The sequence below is a fragment of the Apodemus sylvaticus genome, chromosome 1, assembly GCF_947179515.1.
Source record: "Apodemus sylvaticus chromosome 1, mApoSyl1.1, whole genome shotgun sequence".
Lineage (NCBI taxonomy): Eukaryota > Metazoa > Chordata > Mammalia > Rodentia > Muridae > Apodemus > Apodemus sylvaticus.
Genome location: NC_067472.1, coordinates 96,737,643 through 96,752,656, shown reverse-complemented (window position 1 = coordinate 96,752,656; position 15,014 = coordinate 96,737,643). Strand labels below are relative to the sequence as shown.

At 38.6% G+C, this 15,014-nt stretch overlaps 1 protein-coding gene across 2 annotated transcripts in view; it reads right to left on the bottom strand.

Moving 5' to 3' along the window:
* Positions 1 to 15,014, bottom strand: part of Stk33 (serine/threonine kinase 33) — a 92,842-nt gene that overhangs the window by 50,582 nt on the left and 27,246 nt on the right. For both annotated transcript variants that reach the window (XM_052155171.1, XM_052155179.1), the window contains exons 7-11: positions 11,382 to 11,470; positions 9,267 to 9,354; positions 7,352 to 7,427; positions 3,167 to 3,279; positions 2,405 to 2,490 (exon numbers count right to left, since the gene is read on the bottom strand). In XM_052155171.1, coding sequence (XP_052011131.1) covers positions 2,405 to 2,490; positions 3,167 to 3,279; positions 7,352 to 7,427; positions 9,267 to 9,354; positions 11,382 to 11,470 — 452 coding nt within the window. The remainder of the gene's footprint in view (positions 1 to 2,404; positions 2,491 to 3,166; positions 3,280 to 7,351; positions 7,428 to 9,266; positions 9,355 to 11,381; positions 11,471 to 15,014) is intronic.

Below are 15,014 nucleotides of genomic sequence, written 5' to 3'. Positions count from 1 at the left end.
TGAATTGCAGGAAGGAAGACATCAAGTGTTAGGAAGAAACGAGTCACGCCTTTCAGAAGTTTGTAAAATGCCAGCATTCTAAATTTCATACACTGAACTTAAGAGAGTCCAATATAGTACACAATATCTGTCACTTTTTATCCATTTGGCAAAGACTTCAGAGAGACAAATGTTAGAGGCTTGAAGATGGAGACTTCTGGAAAAATGACCAAAGCCAGAAATAAAGCTGTACTAATTAGAAAACAAATAATTAAATGGCCAAACCCGAATGTTGTGCGATGCTGGAAGGAGATAAATTCTAAGGCATACCATCTGTTTTACAACTCTTTATTTTCCTGTACCACAAGTCTACTCCATACATTTTTACAATGATCTCGCAGCTAACTCATTTGCACAATTACTTTAGGCCAGAAATAATTACAGCATAGAATCCCAGAAGAGATCAAAATAGTTACAGAAGAGGGCAGATATAATACACTCTTGATTGAAAACTAGGTTTTAGCCTTAAAAAAAAAAAAGAGCCGTTATTCAAAGAAATGACTCAAATTTGTCAAAGGAAAATTAGAGAATTTAAAAACTGATACCATAATATATTTATGATATCTAAACATATCCAGGCCTCATCTGTCTTTGCTTGTTTCCTAATTTATCTCCTCAGCCCAGTGGTTTTCCATTGCATCTACATACTCATGATTTTCCTATATCTATTGATCACACAGTTCCTGACCTATATCTATTGATCTGTGTGACATGCCTACTTGCCTGTCTCACAGCATTTGAATGTTTTCATACCTAATTCAGAGCTCTTGACTCACCACAGGAGGAATCTACTCTGCCATAGCTGTCCTCATCTTGACAAATGGAAGCATGCTCTACCAGCTGTTACAGCAAACACTAGATCTCATTCACTCATCCCCCATGTCGTTGTCATTCATGTGCTCCATCATCATAGTCTATGGTTCACATTTCCCAGCCCCTCCAACTCTCACCCTTTTTCTTCAGTGCTCAATATCAAACCTAGGGTTTTGACACACCGTGTAAGTACCCTGCTGCTGAGTCCATCCGCAAACCTTTCAGTCACAGTTTTAAAACCTGTCTCTCACATGTATTTTTCTTTGTTTCTGTTATTGCTATGCTTTTTAGACTGATACCACCTCTCAGAATGGTTCTTCAATATTTACCAAATTCTCTGTCTCTAAGTCATTGCCCATCTCATGACTGGAATGACTTTAAGAATATAACTACACAATAATTTTCAGTTCAAATATAATTGCATTTGTATGCTTGGTGCCTAACATAGTACCTAGCTGAATAAATACTTAACTTTTAGTGGATATTGACAATAACTATCTCATACAGCACTTGTGACTTCTAGTATCAAGTCTCAAGACTTTTCTTGAGATCTCTATGGACCTACTGACTTAGTGATTAGTCACTCAAAAGAAATCACTCAGTATTCAGTAATTCATTGCTTATTGATAATTGTAATAAGTGGGATTAGGCTTGCTTGCATATTTCAAAGTGTCCTAAAGATTAAAAACAAAAAGCTTTATATTAAAATAGAAAACTCTGGAATGAGTTGGCATGGTAACTGTGAACTTCAAGTCGTAGGGCTTTGTATTTAATAGTTGTTTACCAACCCCAGTTTGTAGTCCTGCTTTGTTGTCTAGCATGGCTACTCAATCACCAGCCATCACATTCCAACTCACCAGGAAAGAGGAAAGTCTGGAAGAGTGCCTTGCCTGCTCCACTAAGAGATTGTATACTTCCTTCACATCTCATTAGGTGACAACGGTGACTAACACAGAAATCTGGGAAATAAAGACACTCAACTAGATAGCAAGGTTTCCAGCTAAAGACTCATAGCAACCTCCTTCAAGTTCTATTATTGGGTCCTGTTCAGGTACAGGAATGCAGAGGCCAAAGTGCCTACACCCAAGGTTTGTAGTCTAATGGTACAACATGCAAATAAATGAATAAATATTTCATCCTAGGTATTGAAGCCCATTTGGAGACATGTTTTCCAAGGTCCCCCCAAAGACTATCTGTTCCTAGAGAGCTGAGTGAACTATAACAAGTTCTAGAGCATCACATCTGGAACCTGTCCCATCTGCTTCACTCTGCATCAATTTCATAAGACATTTCTCAGTTCCGTTCTACTGGACATGAAGCATCCATGACAAAGAACAAAGTTCATTTAAATGTCTATAAATACATACAAGCAACTGTGGTGACAGTCGTAACCATTTGGAAATGCCCATTTCGGAAATGTGTCAAGACTCACTACTCCTTTTAAACTTGTCAGAAAATGGAGCTAATTGACGGTTTTAAGACTACAAGACCGTGTAAAATGAGTGATGTCAGACAAAAAGTTTTTTTTAAAAAAAAAAGTGTCATAACTTACTGTCAACCATTGGTTATCTAGAAGTTCCTTAGCTGTGATTCTGTGAGCAGGATCTACTTTCATGAGTTGTTTCAAAGCATTTTTTGCTGCAAATAAAGGGGAGAAAATCATGAAATCTTATTTCAATTAACCTCAGTTAATGTCACACACACACACACACACCAGCTGGTCAAGGTGACAAAGGCTGGTAGCCCCAGCTACTTAAGAAGCTGAGAAAGGAGGATAGTTTGAATCAAAAAATCTGAGATGAGCCAAAAAAAATTGAGACAACTCAAAGAGAGAGACATCTTACAATACAACTAACAAAAACAAGGCAAAACAAAAATTATATATTTTCCCATTTATTTGGGTTATGATTGCATAATACAAAGTGTGGCAAGTATCATCAACACACAGGCCAAAGAAAAGGGGAAATCATTTGAAATGTAAATAAAAAATATATCGAATAAAGAAATAAGTTTGAATGCCTTTCATTGATGGATAACCTGGATTAATGATCTATAGTAAAAATTGGCTTCAAAACACTAAGTTTCTACTTTAATTTTTTAATTGATATTTTTAGTTCAGTTTAGTTTTATTTTGTTTTGTGGAAGTTTTAACCATGGATAATCACAAGTAAAGATATCACTTTTTCCACAAGCAAATATTGTTGAATTCTAAAGTATATTTATGACTAATCAGATATTTACAACAGTTTTATTAGTGAATGATTTCTTTATATTAATTGTTTGCTTTGGTAAATAATAACAAGTCAATACTCACCAGAATCACTTACAGAATCCCAGACTGGATCTTCAAATTGTAGTTCTCCCTTCCTTATTAATTCAAAGAGCTTTTCTTCTGAATTTGCCAAAAAGGGTGGCTCTCCACACAGTCTAAACAAAGGCAGTCATTTTGTTCAAATGTTTTCAGTGTAAGACTATCACAAATCAACTTTCTATAGGACTTGGAAGCAGTGATACTTGGTAGGTAGCAGATGGGAAGGAGAGAGGACTGGCTCTCTGGCTGAACGTAGACGCCAGGGAGCCATCCAAGCTCAGAGCTGGTCTCCTCTCAATGCTGAGAGAAATGACACAGTAGAGGAATGCCTGTGCACTGAGGCCTCAGATCTGCAAATGCCCCAAGGCTTCTGCAGGTTTGGGAGATACTAGGATAAAAGGGTTACAAGGCAGGAATGTGTGAAAGGACAAATGGACAGAAACAGTGACGTAAGCAAGGAGAGAAGGCCACTTAGAAGTCCATACTGTACACCATTATGGAAGCACATGGGTTATCAGAGACTACCAAAATTCATCAGAGTGTGATGGCCAGGCAAGAGTTTTGTGCGTGGTAAATACTAAATCAAATGTTAGTAATGGTAACAATAAAATTAGAGACTAACCCTGGAAATTTCTATAGGTTCTGAGGCAAAGCTGAAAGGGATTAAAAGAGGCACAAGTCCTCAATAGTAGTATTCAAAAGAAGAAAGTCAGAAGGAAATCATCAGTAAGAAAGGGTGGATGCTGGGTAAGCAAAACATCAGCACCAGTACAACCCAAACACTCTGGTTGAAGCAAGCATGGCCCATCTGCATCTATAACACAGGATCTATTTGATAGCTTCTTTTTAGCAGAGCTTGGGGAAAGCCAACCAAGCTGATTCTATTAGCTGATCTAGGCCAGAACTGTAACAGTATACTTCTGAGTTGAGTTCAGTGCCTCAGAGTCTATTCTCAGGTACCATCATCATCATCATAGGACAACCCTGAAGACAAGCAACAGCTATGCCCAGGGACATCCTAGCAGGAGGTGACACAGCAATGGCCATGTTGCCTGCCAAGGACTTAACTCTCAAGCACATACCTTCCACCTTCACTAAAAACCAAAGGGCATTCCTCCATTACAGCTGCCAAAGTATGCTCTGTCCCCAGTCTAAGAAAGCCTGAGTCTTTTACACTTCATGTTTTCACTGACTTTATTCAGTTGTATTTTCTAAGCTTTATTCTAAAAATCCAAATATGAACATTTTCTGACCAAGCTAAATTTTGGTACTTTTCATGACAGTGAAGATGAACTTTCCTAGCAGTGAGGGCCTTAGGCTGGAGCAGAGAGCTTCTCCTGCAAGGGCTTCTTGTTGGCAGATCAGTAGTTGTCAAGCTGTTGTACAAATTCTCACTTTTATACTTTTTATTTCTCAAGCTCATTCTGACACTTCTTTCTTCTTACTTGCTTTATTATTGCTTAGTTTTAAAATGGAATTTTAAAAGCCATAGGACACAAAAAGAAAATAACCAGGGAAATGGCTGTGTGGACAATTACTATCTATTATAACAAGCACAGGCTAGCTAAGGCTCAGCTCATTGAGCCTGTTATCAAGCAGCGATATGCATGGGTCCCAATTTCTTAGCAGCTTCTGCATGCAACTATAGCTTAAGGGCTATATTTTAAATTTTCCATTTTTTTCTGTCCTTTGCAATTTTATTTACGCAAAATGTATCTAATGGTTGGTCAATCAGCAGCATATGGAACTTTATGACAGCAATTTCCTAGCACATCCAGAAAAGGGAAGCCATGACATGAAAGATGCCTCTTAATGCTTTCTATTATTTTCTGTTCCATTCATAGGAATCAGGACAGCAGAGGGCAGGAGCCATAAAGAGTATTTATATATGTTAATTTCACCTTGAGAATGTATGTTATCATTGTCCAATTAAGTAGAAATGAATCCAAGTTAACTGATAAACAAGAAAATAGCCCTCATGGAGAAGGTAATGTGCTGTGCTCAGGGTGAAGGGAATTATCTATAGTGCCATGGGGCTCAAACAGATTAATACGTAGGCACTGGTGAGCTAAGTGAGAATCTTCTGCAAAGAAAGGAAGATGCCTTTACAATGATGTGAAGCTACACTCTGGAGCAGAAATATTCAAGTTAGATATTTAAGAAAGAAGAAAAAAATAAAAGGTATATAATATGCTTGGCTTTCCTTAATAGCAATCTCAAAAAGTAGCAAACACCATACAGATTTTGTAATGATTCATTATGCAGATCAATATGGACTTTTGTTATGTATACACTCTTAACAGTATGAAAGATTTATTAAAATAGTTACATTTTAATTGACAAAACTCTGGATATTTGCACCATGATTGTAATTGGCACAAAACAATGATCAAAGCCTTATGAATTCCTTCATACTCCATGCTGTCTAAGCAATGATGCATGTGGACCAACCATCTTCCATTTCACACAACTGTGAAAATGTTATACATTGATGTTAGTATTTAGACATGATATGGAAGAGGTGGTGCATAGCAAAATCTCCAGCATGACCATAAAACTAACGTTGCATCGACGTTAAAATGTTCGGAATTGCTGAAAGACAAGACCAGTAGTCACTAACTTTTCAGAACACCTCTTAGACAATTCACTTAATTCAATTTAACGTGTGTATTGAGCACTTAATATGGGCTGACTGTTATATCAGATGCCAGAGAATGATGAAGAATGATGCCAGAAGATGGATAATTTGAACTTCCATGAACTTAAAACAAAGAAACAGATAAGATAGAATATTATAATATTACCATGCAATGAGCGCTATCAAAGCTACACATGTACAAGCAAACCTTAATGTTTAAATATTTCTATATTTGCATTGCTATTGTTACATTGAGACAGGGTCTCATGTAGCTCAGCCTAGAATAGACTAGACTACATAGCCAAGGGTAACCTTGGAATTCTTATCCTTCTGCCTCCACTTCCCTAAGCTGAAATTGCAGGCATGAACCACCACACTTGGTGTATACAATATACAATGCTGGAGATAAAACCAGGAATTCCTGTGCACTAAGCAGGCACTTAACAACTAAACTAGCATCCCAGCAGTATTGGGCATGTGGGGGGGGGGCATTGGGGGGTTACTATTTTGAATGATGTCTTAAATCCTATGTGGAATGCAGGAAAGTTTATACATAATAAATGCATATTACATGGTAAGGTAGAAGTTAGGGAAATAGAAAGCTTTAGCGTTTGGCCCAACTGGGAGAGAAGTTCAAAGATGAAAAGGGTAAGCACTCACGGCACACACACACACACACACACACACACCATGCAATGTAGAGTGCATAGAGTGCGCATGAGAAGGAGTAGCAGAGAGTCATCACAGAAAAGTTAAGTACATGAAAACACACATGCAGCCCAAGACTGGAAAAAGAAGCTAAAGTTAAATGATTTGCTAGGTCACACCATGTCAAATATTCTGATAACTTTTTAGAGCAAGGAGTAATCATCAGAGGGCTTTAGTCCAAAAAGAGTATGATATAGACAGACAACCCTGAGAGCAGTGTGAACAGCAGATGAAGTGGAGGATGAGCAGAAGCAGGAAAGACAGCCAGAAAGATGAACCGATAGGGCCAAGAGAAGGGGAGATGTTCTCACCAGGAATGGGTGCAGCACCTCACAGGCAAACACTTCCGGACCTAGGATTTGACTGAATCATGAGAGTGAGAGGGAAGGACGAGCAAGGATTATGCAGGCGTTCACGGGGCTGTGGGAACTGAGAATACAACACACTCTCTTAATCCTAAAGCAACCTCTACCCAGTCCCCGCTGTGCCCGCAGCACTGGGGCCAGGTGGCCTCAATTCCCTATTCCTGATGGGCTGCAGATAAAGCCCTAAGCTGCGGCAGGGGACCAGGGAGGACAGATTTCCACTTAGCTGAGAACATGTGGGACACTGTTGCATTTGTAGATTAGTGCGAAGCAAAACTGAACGATGTGAATGTATAAAGTAAACAAATACTTAGGAGGCGACCCTGAGGCCTAGCGAGAGGCCCTCGGGATGCAGCCCCGTTGGATTTTAAATGACTCCTTTAAAAATATATTGCTTAGTTTTAATTTAAAATCTATGTCAATCTACAGTCAGAGACTTCACTTTTATTTACACTGGGCATTCAGGAAGCTACTTACAAAATGTACATTATGACACCTATGCTCCAAATGTCACACTGTTGGCTGTAGTCATGGGCATTGATGACCTCTGGTGCTGCCAAATAAGTAGAAATAAAGTAGTATTAATAATACAATAAATTACTTTTAAATGCTTAAACACAAAGCATGAAAAATGTGCTGATGTGTTTTGTAATTTATTCCTCTGGAGGGAAAAAAGAGCCAACAGCAGATGCTGAATGAATAATGTACCGGCCTTCCAACTGATGTCACCAAATCCTCACTCCTATCAATTAGCTCCTAATGGGACGATGGCATAAACTGCTTTGCTAAATGTGCAATTCTTTATTCCTATGAAATGATTGTGTGATTTTACAAATACAGCATAGTTATAATAAGACAATAATATCTTAGATTCTCCCCAAAAAGAGGGAAACACACAACTTTGCTAAATATTATTTAAATCAAGGCAAATATGTGCAAATCTGAACTCAAAGAAAAGCTAATATTGTGGTTATAAACCACTTCAGCAGAATAATGATAATGCTTGTAATTTCACAACACTATAATGACAGAATATGTATTATTTCCCACATTTTCTAGGTAAGACAACTGAACTATAAAGCACACGCCCCTAAGACTAGGGCAAACACGAATGATGGCCAGTGCAGGATGAGGGCCCAAGGATGAGTGAGTCCCTTCTCCGCTCTCTGCTAACACAGGGGTTCACAACATAGCATTTGCTTTAAAGATGAAGTTTTAGGGTTTTACTTTATAAGTGTTATGGGAAAGCTATGTGCTTATCAAGAGAATACTCCCAGTCTTCTCCACAAACACACTGGCCTTGTGCTTGCATACTTGTACACACACACATACAAACACACACACACTTTTATAACAACTACTAAAAGCAAATGGAATTTTAATTTTCTTACTCTCTATCATTAAAAGGAGTGGAAAACAACGAACAGAAGCCAAAACATACACAGGAGAACTCTAATAGTTCACAAGTTGAACAATTTGTCTCCAAATAATTGAAACCTTACAGTACTCCTCTTTTAGCAATTATAGTGTGTTCTTGCAGTCCTTAATGGCAAGTAAGGCTTAAAATACAGAACCATCAAAGTGCAAGTTGTTCCACGGCTGTGTCTATCATGAAGGCGAATTCCAAAGTCAGATTCAACTCAGGCTGCTGTCCTTTACTGCAGCACCCCAGAGCAGGGACCTAGGACTCCTGGCCTCCACTCTTCAGAGTCTTCTTAATTATCAGGGGCATTTCAACTTGCACTGTCACCCCGGCCCTCAGGGAGGCAGAAGCCAGAGTATTTGTGCCAAGGAGCCATTTAGGAAGTCAGCAAAGCTCCGCAACCATCTGTCTTCCCTCTTGTTCTCTCACTTGTTATCAGTGTAGACAACTAATAAGCAGGCATAAAGCTCAGGGTGCAGGATATATTTTCCCCATGTAACTACAGACCAGATGTCTTTTGCCAATGGAAGGATATGAACAGAATCTAAAGTAGCCTTTTCCCTTGTAAGATAAAACAATTTAAAAACTTTATGCATCAAGTAGGCAAAAAAAGCAATGAACGAAGTATACTTTTCAGCAATAAAAACAGATAAACTAGTGATACAAGCACAGCGTGATAAAGTAGCTAAGCCATTCCATGGAACACAAGACACCAATGAGCACACAGCGTACAATTCAGGCACAGCTGAGTGTGGTAATGGAGAGCACTGGGAATTACTGGGAATGAGAGGGGAAATGGTGGAAAGAGACAGGATAATAAAGTGCTGTGGCCCACAGGTATGGTGAGTCTTTGAATCAGAGCTCACCGTGGAGTCTATGGCAATCCTCCTGTCTCAGCCTCCCACATGATGGGATCACAGGCTACCACACCCTGCAGGAGTTCTACCTATTTCCAGTCTCCTCACTTACCCATATAGATAGGAGTTCCACATGTAGTCTGCATCATGCCTTCACTCCTGGAGCCATGCTTCTGCACAGCCAAGCCAAAATCAGTCACCTAAGAACAGACACATGGACTCAGTCATCCAGTGACTTCTGTCCACTTCCTGGGGATAGGCTTTTCCTCCTATCATAATAAAAGACTTGACTTGCCCTCTCTGCCTACCCATCCTCTCTAGGTGGAAAGGAAACTTGATACAGAGAACCCATGATGTTAACTGATCACACCTTTTATTAACTTCTTAATAAAGATTTTTTATTTATAAGTTCCTGCATTGCAAAATACAGTCTAGCCTTGGATTATATTCTCTATTTTTCTGATAATAGAGTTATGGGCCACTGAAAGCACTGTTTAAATCCAAATAATTATCCTTATCAACACTCATTAAGACTTTTAAACTATGTATAACTAGTGACTACTTTGTTTTCATCATTATTATTTTCCTTGTGAGTTAGAGTATACTAATTAAAATATTACTACACTATTTAAAATTAAGCAAATGAGAAGGAGAAAACGGCCCACTTCTACATGGCTTGGCCACAGATGGGCTGAAGGCCTTTGCTGCAACTTCAGTCCCCTGCTCCACCCTAAAGATCAGTAACTACACCTTCAGTTATTAAATATTTGGAGTGTACCCTTGGTTGTCTTTCAAAATGGAATGCCGTGTACCCACAGTAGAAACATGGCTCACTTCTGCATCATACAAGCAAAGCTCAGAGTCTCTATTCACACTAAACTCAAACCTGACAATACCTGACAAAGGGCAAGGAAAGGCCCTTAGTTAACACATCAGATTGCCAAGTCACATTCAGCCCATGTCTCTCTCTCTCTCTCTCTCTCTCTCTCTCTCTCTCTCTCTCTCCCCTTTCTCTTCCCCTCTTCCTCTCCCCCTCCCTCTCCTCCCTCTCCCTCTCCCTTTCTCTCTCCCTCTGTCTCTCTGTCTGTCTCTCTGTCTCTGTCTCTGTCTGTCTCTCTCTCTGTCTCTGTCTCTCTCTGTGTCTGTCTCTGTCTCTCTGTCTCTCTGTCTCTCTGTCTCTCTGTCTCTCTCTCTCTCTCTCTCTCTCTCTCTCTTTCTCTCCTTTGATATGGGGTCTCACTCTGCAGCTCAGATGACCAAAGTAGCCAGGCTTGCCTTAAACTCATGGCATCTTCCTGGTTTGGCCTCTCAGGTGCTGGGAATACAAGTGTGCATCAGCATGCCTTGAATCAATTATTCCAGAGGTTTCCATAAATATACCACTTGGCATATGATATCTATCTTTCTCCATACAACATCTCTACAAATACGAAATATATTAAAGCCTTCATCTCCTTCCATTATTTGGAGAGCACTGAGTCACTAGCTTACCGAAAATTAACTGATCATATTCTGTTTCAGACATTCCTGTACAATCTATCAAGGAATAAAATAGCCGAAATTCCTGCCTGCATAGAGTTTACTGTAGAACAAGAAAGAACATTCACTAGGGGCAGCAGCGGTGTTGCTGAGACTGTTTATACTGCATACAGAGTTAGCTTCAGCACCCACAACTTAAAGGCACATTTGAGTCTGAAGTTAACACTTGCACATATTTTGAAAGCAGCCACTATTAAAGTGCTAAGTAATAAATAATGTATTCCATCATTTATTTGACATTAAGGAACACTTAGTTTGAATAAAATCTTCAAGAATAAACACTTGGCACGTTAATTGTGGTTAAGACATAAATATTAATACTCAAGAAAAATTTCAATGAGAAATTCAGACTGTAGCATTAATTTAGTATCAAAAGCACAGCCAAGGTGTGTTTTTCTCTAAATCTGTAACACATTTACATCTAATTACCAGACATAATTTTGAAATTAATTAAAATTCGGAGCATCTGTTTGCTTGCTATTAACTAATGCTTTAGAACTATCCAAAGGAATATGCATTTTGAAAAACACATTGGGTAGCATCACTTAGCTCATGAAATTATTTTCATCAGTTACAATTTCTTTTGTAAATTTTTAACTTCTTAGCACAAATGGCTTATATTTAAAAGTCACCAAAATGTATCTAAGATGTCTGCAGCTAGTATTTTGTAGTATCTCTAGGCTCTTACCTTTATGTTTAAGTTCATTTCATTGTTATCGTCTATAAAGCTGCTTTTAACCATTATGTTTTCCAGCTTTAGATCTCTGTGCACTATATCTACCAAGAAAAGAAGACAAGCAAGGTGAGCAACAGAAGGCTAGGGAGGACACAGACAGGGCTGACAAGAACAGGAGGAGGGAAGGCCGTGGGGTGCTTCCCTCTGCTGTTTTTACTTACTTACTTCTCTACATCTCTATCAGAAGCCATTTTCTCATCTCTGCATGCTCCCTGTTGTGCAAACCTAGTGTCTCAGCCCAGTGAGTGCAGAAAGGGATCTACCTGAGGCTGAGTATTCCTAGGAGAATGAAGGCAATCTGGGCCACACCACAAGCCCAGAAAGGCTTTCTGTATCCAATACCCTATTTAGGTCTCTAAATAGGGGATTGTGCCTATGTTTAATGTTACTGTCAGCATAAACATTTTAACACTCATGTGGATAAACTACATTTTTCTAAAATATCATCATACATTCTCTGACTATTCATGGGTTAAAATAAAAAATGCAAATCTTGGAACACAAATCTCTTGTTGAACAGGTCAGAGTTGAAGTGAGATTTCTATGTACATTAAAATAATGTATTAAACATTCCTCTGCAAATAACTGGCTGAGTTCACAGCCACAACAAGCATTTGTCAAGTTGTAGAAAGTTAAGTGTATAACATGTAGGAAAATGCAGCTGGACTGGACCTGAACTGACAAGGACAGCTAATCACATACAGTTCTCATGTATGACCCAGACTTTGTTGTGGAACTCTTAGAGATTCTGTTACTCTACTAGTCTCCACTTATATATAACATACCATTTTAATTAATGTATTTTTATCATATGTTTTCATCCTTGATGAGTCAAAGCACCCTAGAACCCCACATTTTTATCTTGGTTATTATCACCCTTTTTTAGAATAATTAAAAATCACACCCCAAAAAATGCTGTTAGGATTTTATAGAACTACACTGGGAAAAAAAAAATGTATCACCCTACAAGAGAGAACTGACAAAGGCATGGCCTTCAGCCTTGGCAAGCCTTTCCTCACCTAAAATCATTCTCTTTTGCTTGAGTCTGTATCTCTCAATGTAATTCTGACATACACTTGTGCTCTCCATACTTTACACAACTCTCCATTAAGAAATTACCACACTTACTCCATCTCCTTCTCCCACTAGCCTAAGACCCTGGAGGTGCAGGGGCCTTGATTCTTAATCCCTTCTTCTCTGTAACAACAGGAATGGGCACAATACTGTAGGTGCAGAGGAAGCTGAGATCTCAAAGCCAGTTACTGACCTTTGTGGAACAAGTACTTTCTCATGTGTAAAACGAGAACATTCTAAAGTCACACCTAAGAACCTGAGAGGAGAGAAGAGTATGGAACAAAGGGGCAGCGGTGACATGGAGACAGCAAGGCTATTAGAATAAGTAGACCTCTTTTTAAATGTGATTTTTAAAAGAATTGTTAAATTATCCCACATGGTAATTATCCCTTAATGGATAATGTTCTTATACACTTGTCAAAACCAATTGGATTAAAAAATACCAATAAGCCTTCCAGTTTGGGTAGGTGACCTGCACAGACCTTAGATACAAACTCTGAAGCCAGTCCCAAAACACCCAGAGGAAGATCCACTGGCAGGTGTTTTTACACACCCAGGGTCACAGGATCACAGGATCACAGGAACACAGGAGCATGGTCACCAGGATCTCAGGGTCCCAGAGGCAGCTTGACTCCCAGGAACTCACACCCAGGATCTCAGGATCACAGGATCACAGGATCCCAGAATCACAGGAAGGACAGGCTCCAGTCAGATACATCAAGGGCAGGTAGCAATAGAGATAACCAGATGGCAGGAGGCAAGTGTAAGAACATAAGCAACAGAAATCAAGGTTACTTGGCATCATCAGAACCCAATTCTCCCACCATAGCAAGTTGTGGATGCACCATCACACCAGAAAAGCAAAATTAGAATCTAAAATCTCTTCTCAAGATGATTTCTGGGAACTTTAAGAAGGACATAAATAACTCCCTTAAGGAAATACAGGAGTACACAGGTAAACAGGTAGAAGCCCTTAAAGAGGAAACACAAAAGTCCCTAAAGAATTCCAGGAAAACACAATCAAACAGGCAAAGGAAATGAACAAAACCATCTAGGATCTAAAAATAGAACTAGAAACAATAAAGAAATCACAAAGGAAGACCACCCTGAAGATAGAATGCCTAGGAAAGAGATCAAGAGTCATAGAGGCAAGCATCACCAACAGAATATAAGAGATAGAAGAGAGAATCTCAGGTGCAGATGATACCATAGAAAATGTTTTCACAACAGTCAAAGAAAATGCAAAAAAAAAAAAAAAAAGACAAAACATCCTAACCCAAAACATACAGGAAATCCAGGACACAGAGAAGATAAAACCTAAGGATAATAGGTATTGAAGAGAGTAAAGATTCCCCACTTAAAGGGCCATCAAATATCTTTAACAAAATTATAGAAGAAAACTTCCCTAACCTAAAGAAAGAGATGCCCATAAACATACAAGAGGCCTATAGAACTCCAAATAGACTGGACCAGAATAGAAATTCTTCCCATCACATAATAATCAAAATACCAAATGCACTAACAAAGAAAGAATATTAAAATCAGTAAGAGAAAAAAGTCAAGTAACATATAAAAGCAGGTCTATCAGAATTATACCAGCCTTCTCACCAGAGACTATAAAAACAAGAAGATCCTGAGCAGATGTCATACAGACCCTAAGATAACACAAATGTCAGCCCAGCCCAGGCTACTATAACCAGCAAAACTCTCAATTACCATGGATGGAGAAAACAAGATATTCCATAACAAAACCAAATTTACATAATATCTTTCCACAAATTCAGCCCTACAAAGGATAATAGATGGAAAATCCCAACACAAAGAGGGAAGCTACACCCTAGAAAAAGCAAGAAAGTAATCTTTCTACAAATCCACACAAACATAATTTCACCTCTAACAACAAAAATAACAGGAAGTAACAATCACTTTTCCTTAATATCTCTTAATATAAAAATTAATATTACCAACATATCCTAATCTATTGGAATTCAAAAATATGAGGAATTAGAAATTGGTTGGCTGTCACTCAGTGGTCTCTCTTTTTTGGTAATTGGAAAGATATGTCCAATATTGTGCAATCCATATACACTTTCTGCTTTTTTGTACGTGCCATGTCTTGCCGTGTAACTCATAATGGTCTTGAAATCATGCTTTTCCTTTCTCAGCCTCTCTATAAGTAGGATTTTTTATTTGATGTTTTTATACTATACTATGGTTTTCAGAACAGCTTACATATTTCAAAATCAGCCAAAAGAAATGTAGACAACTTGGGAGGTGGCTTTTAAGAGAACAACAAAGAGTGAGACAATGTTTTGCTTGATATTTGTAATTATTGTATAAATTTTGAAGAAGATGACCTTATAAGTTACTGTTTCTGAGATGAATGCTTTTCAAAATCATCACAGCCAATGAAACAGAATCTTACCCTCACCTAATGTCTGTGCCACCCTCCAAGCAGAACCATTGTTCATTGAAACAGTTGATGAATGACTTCAGGGACAAACCATCTTA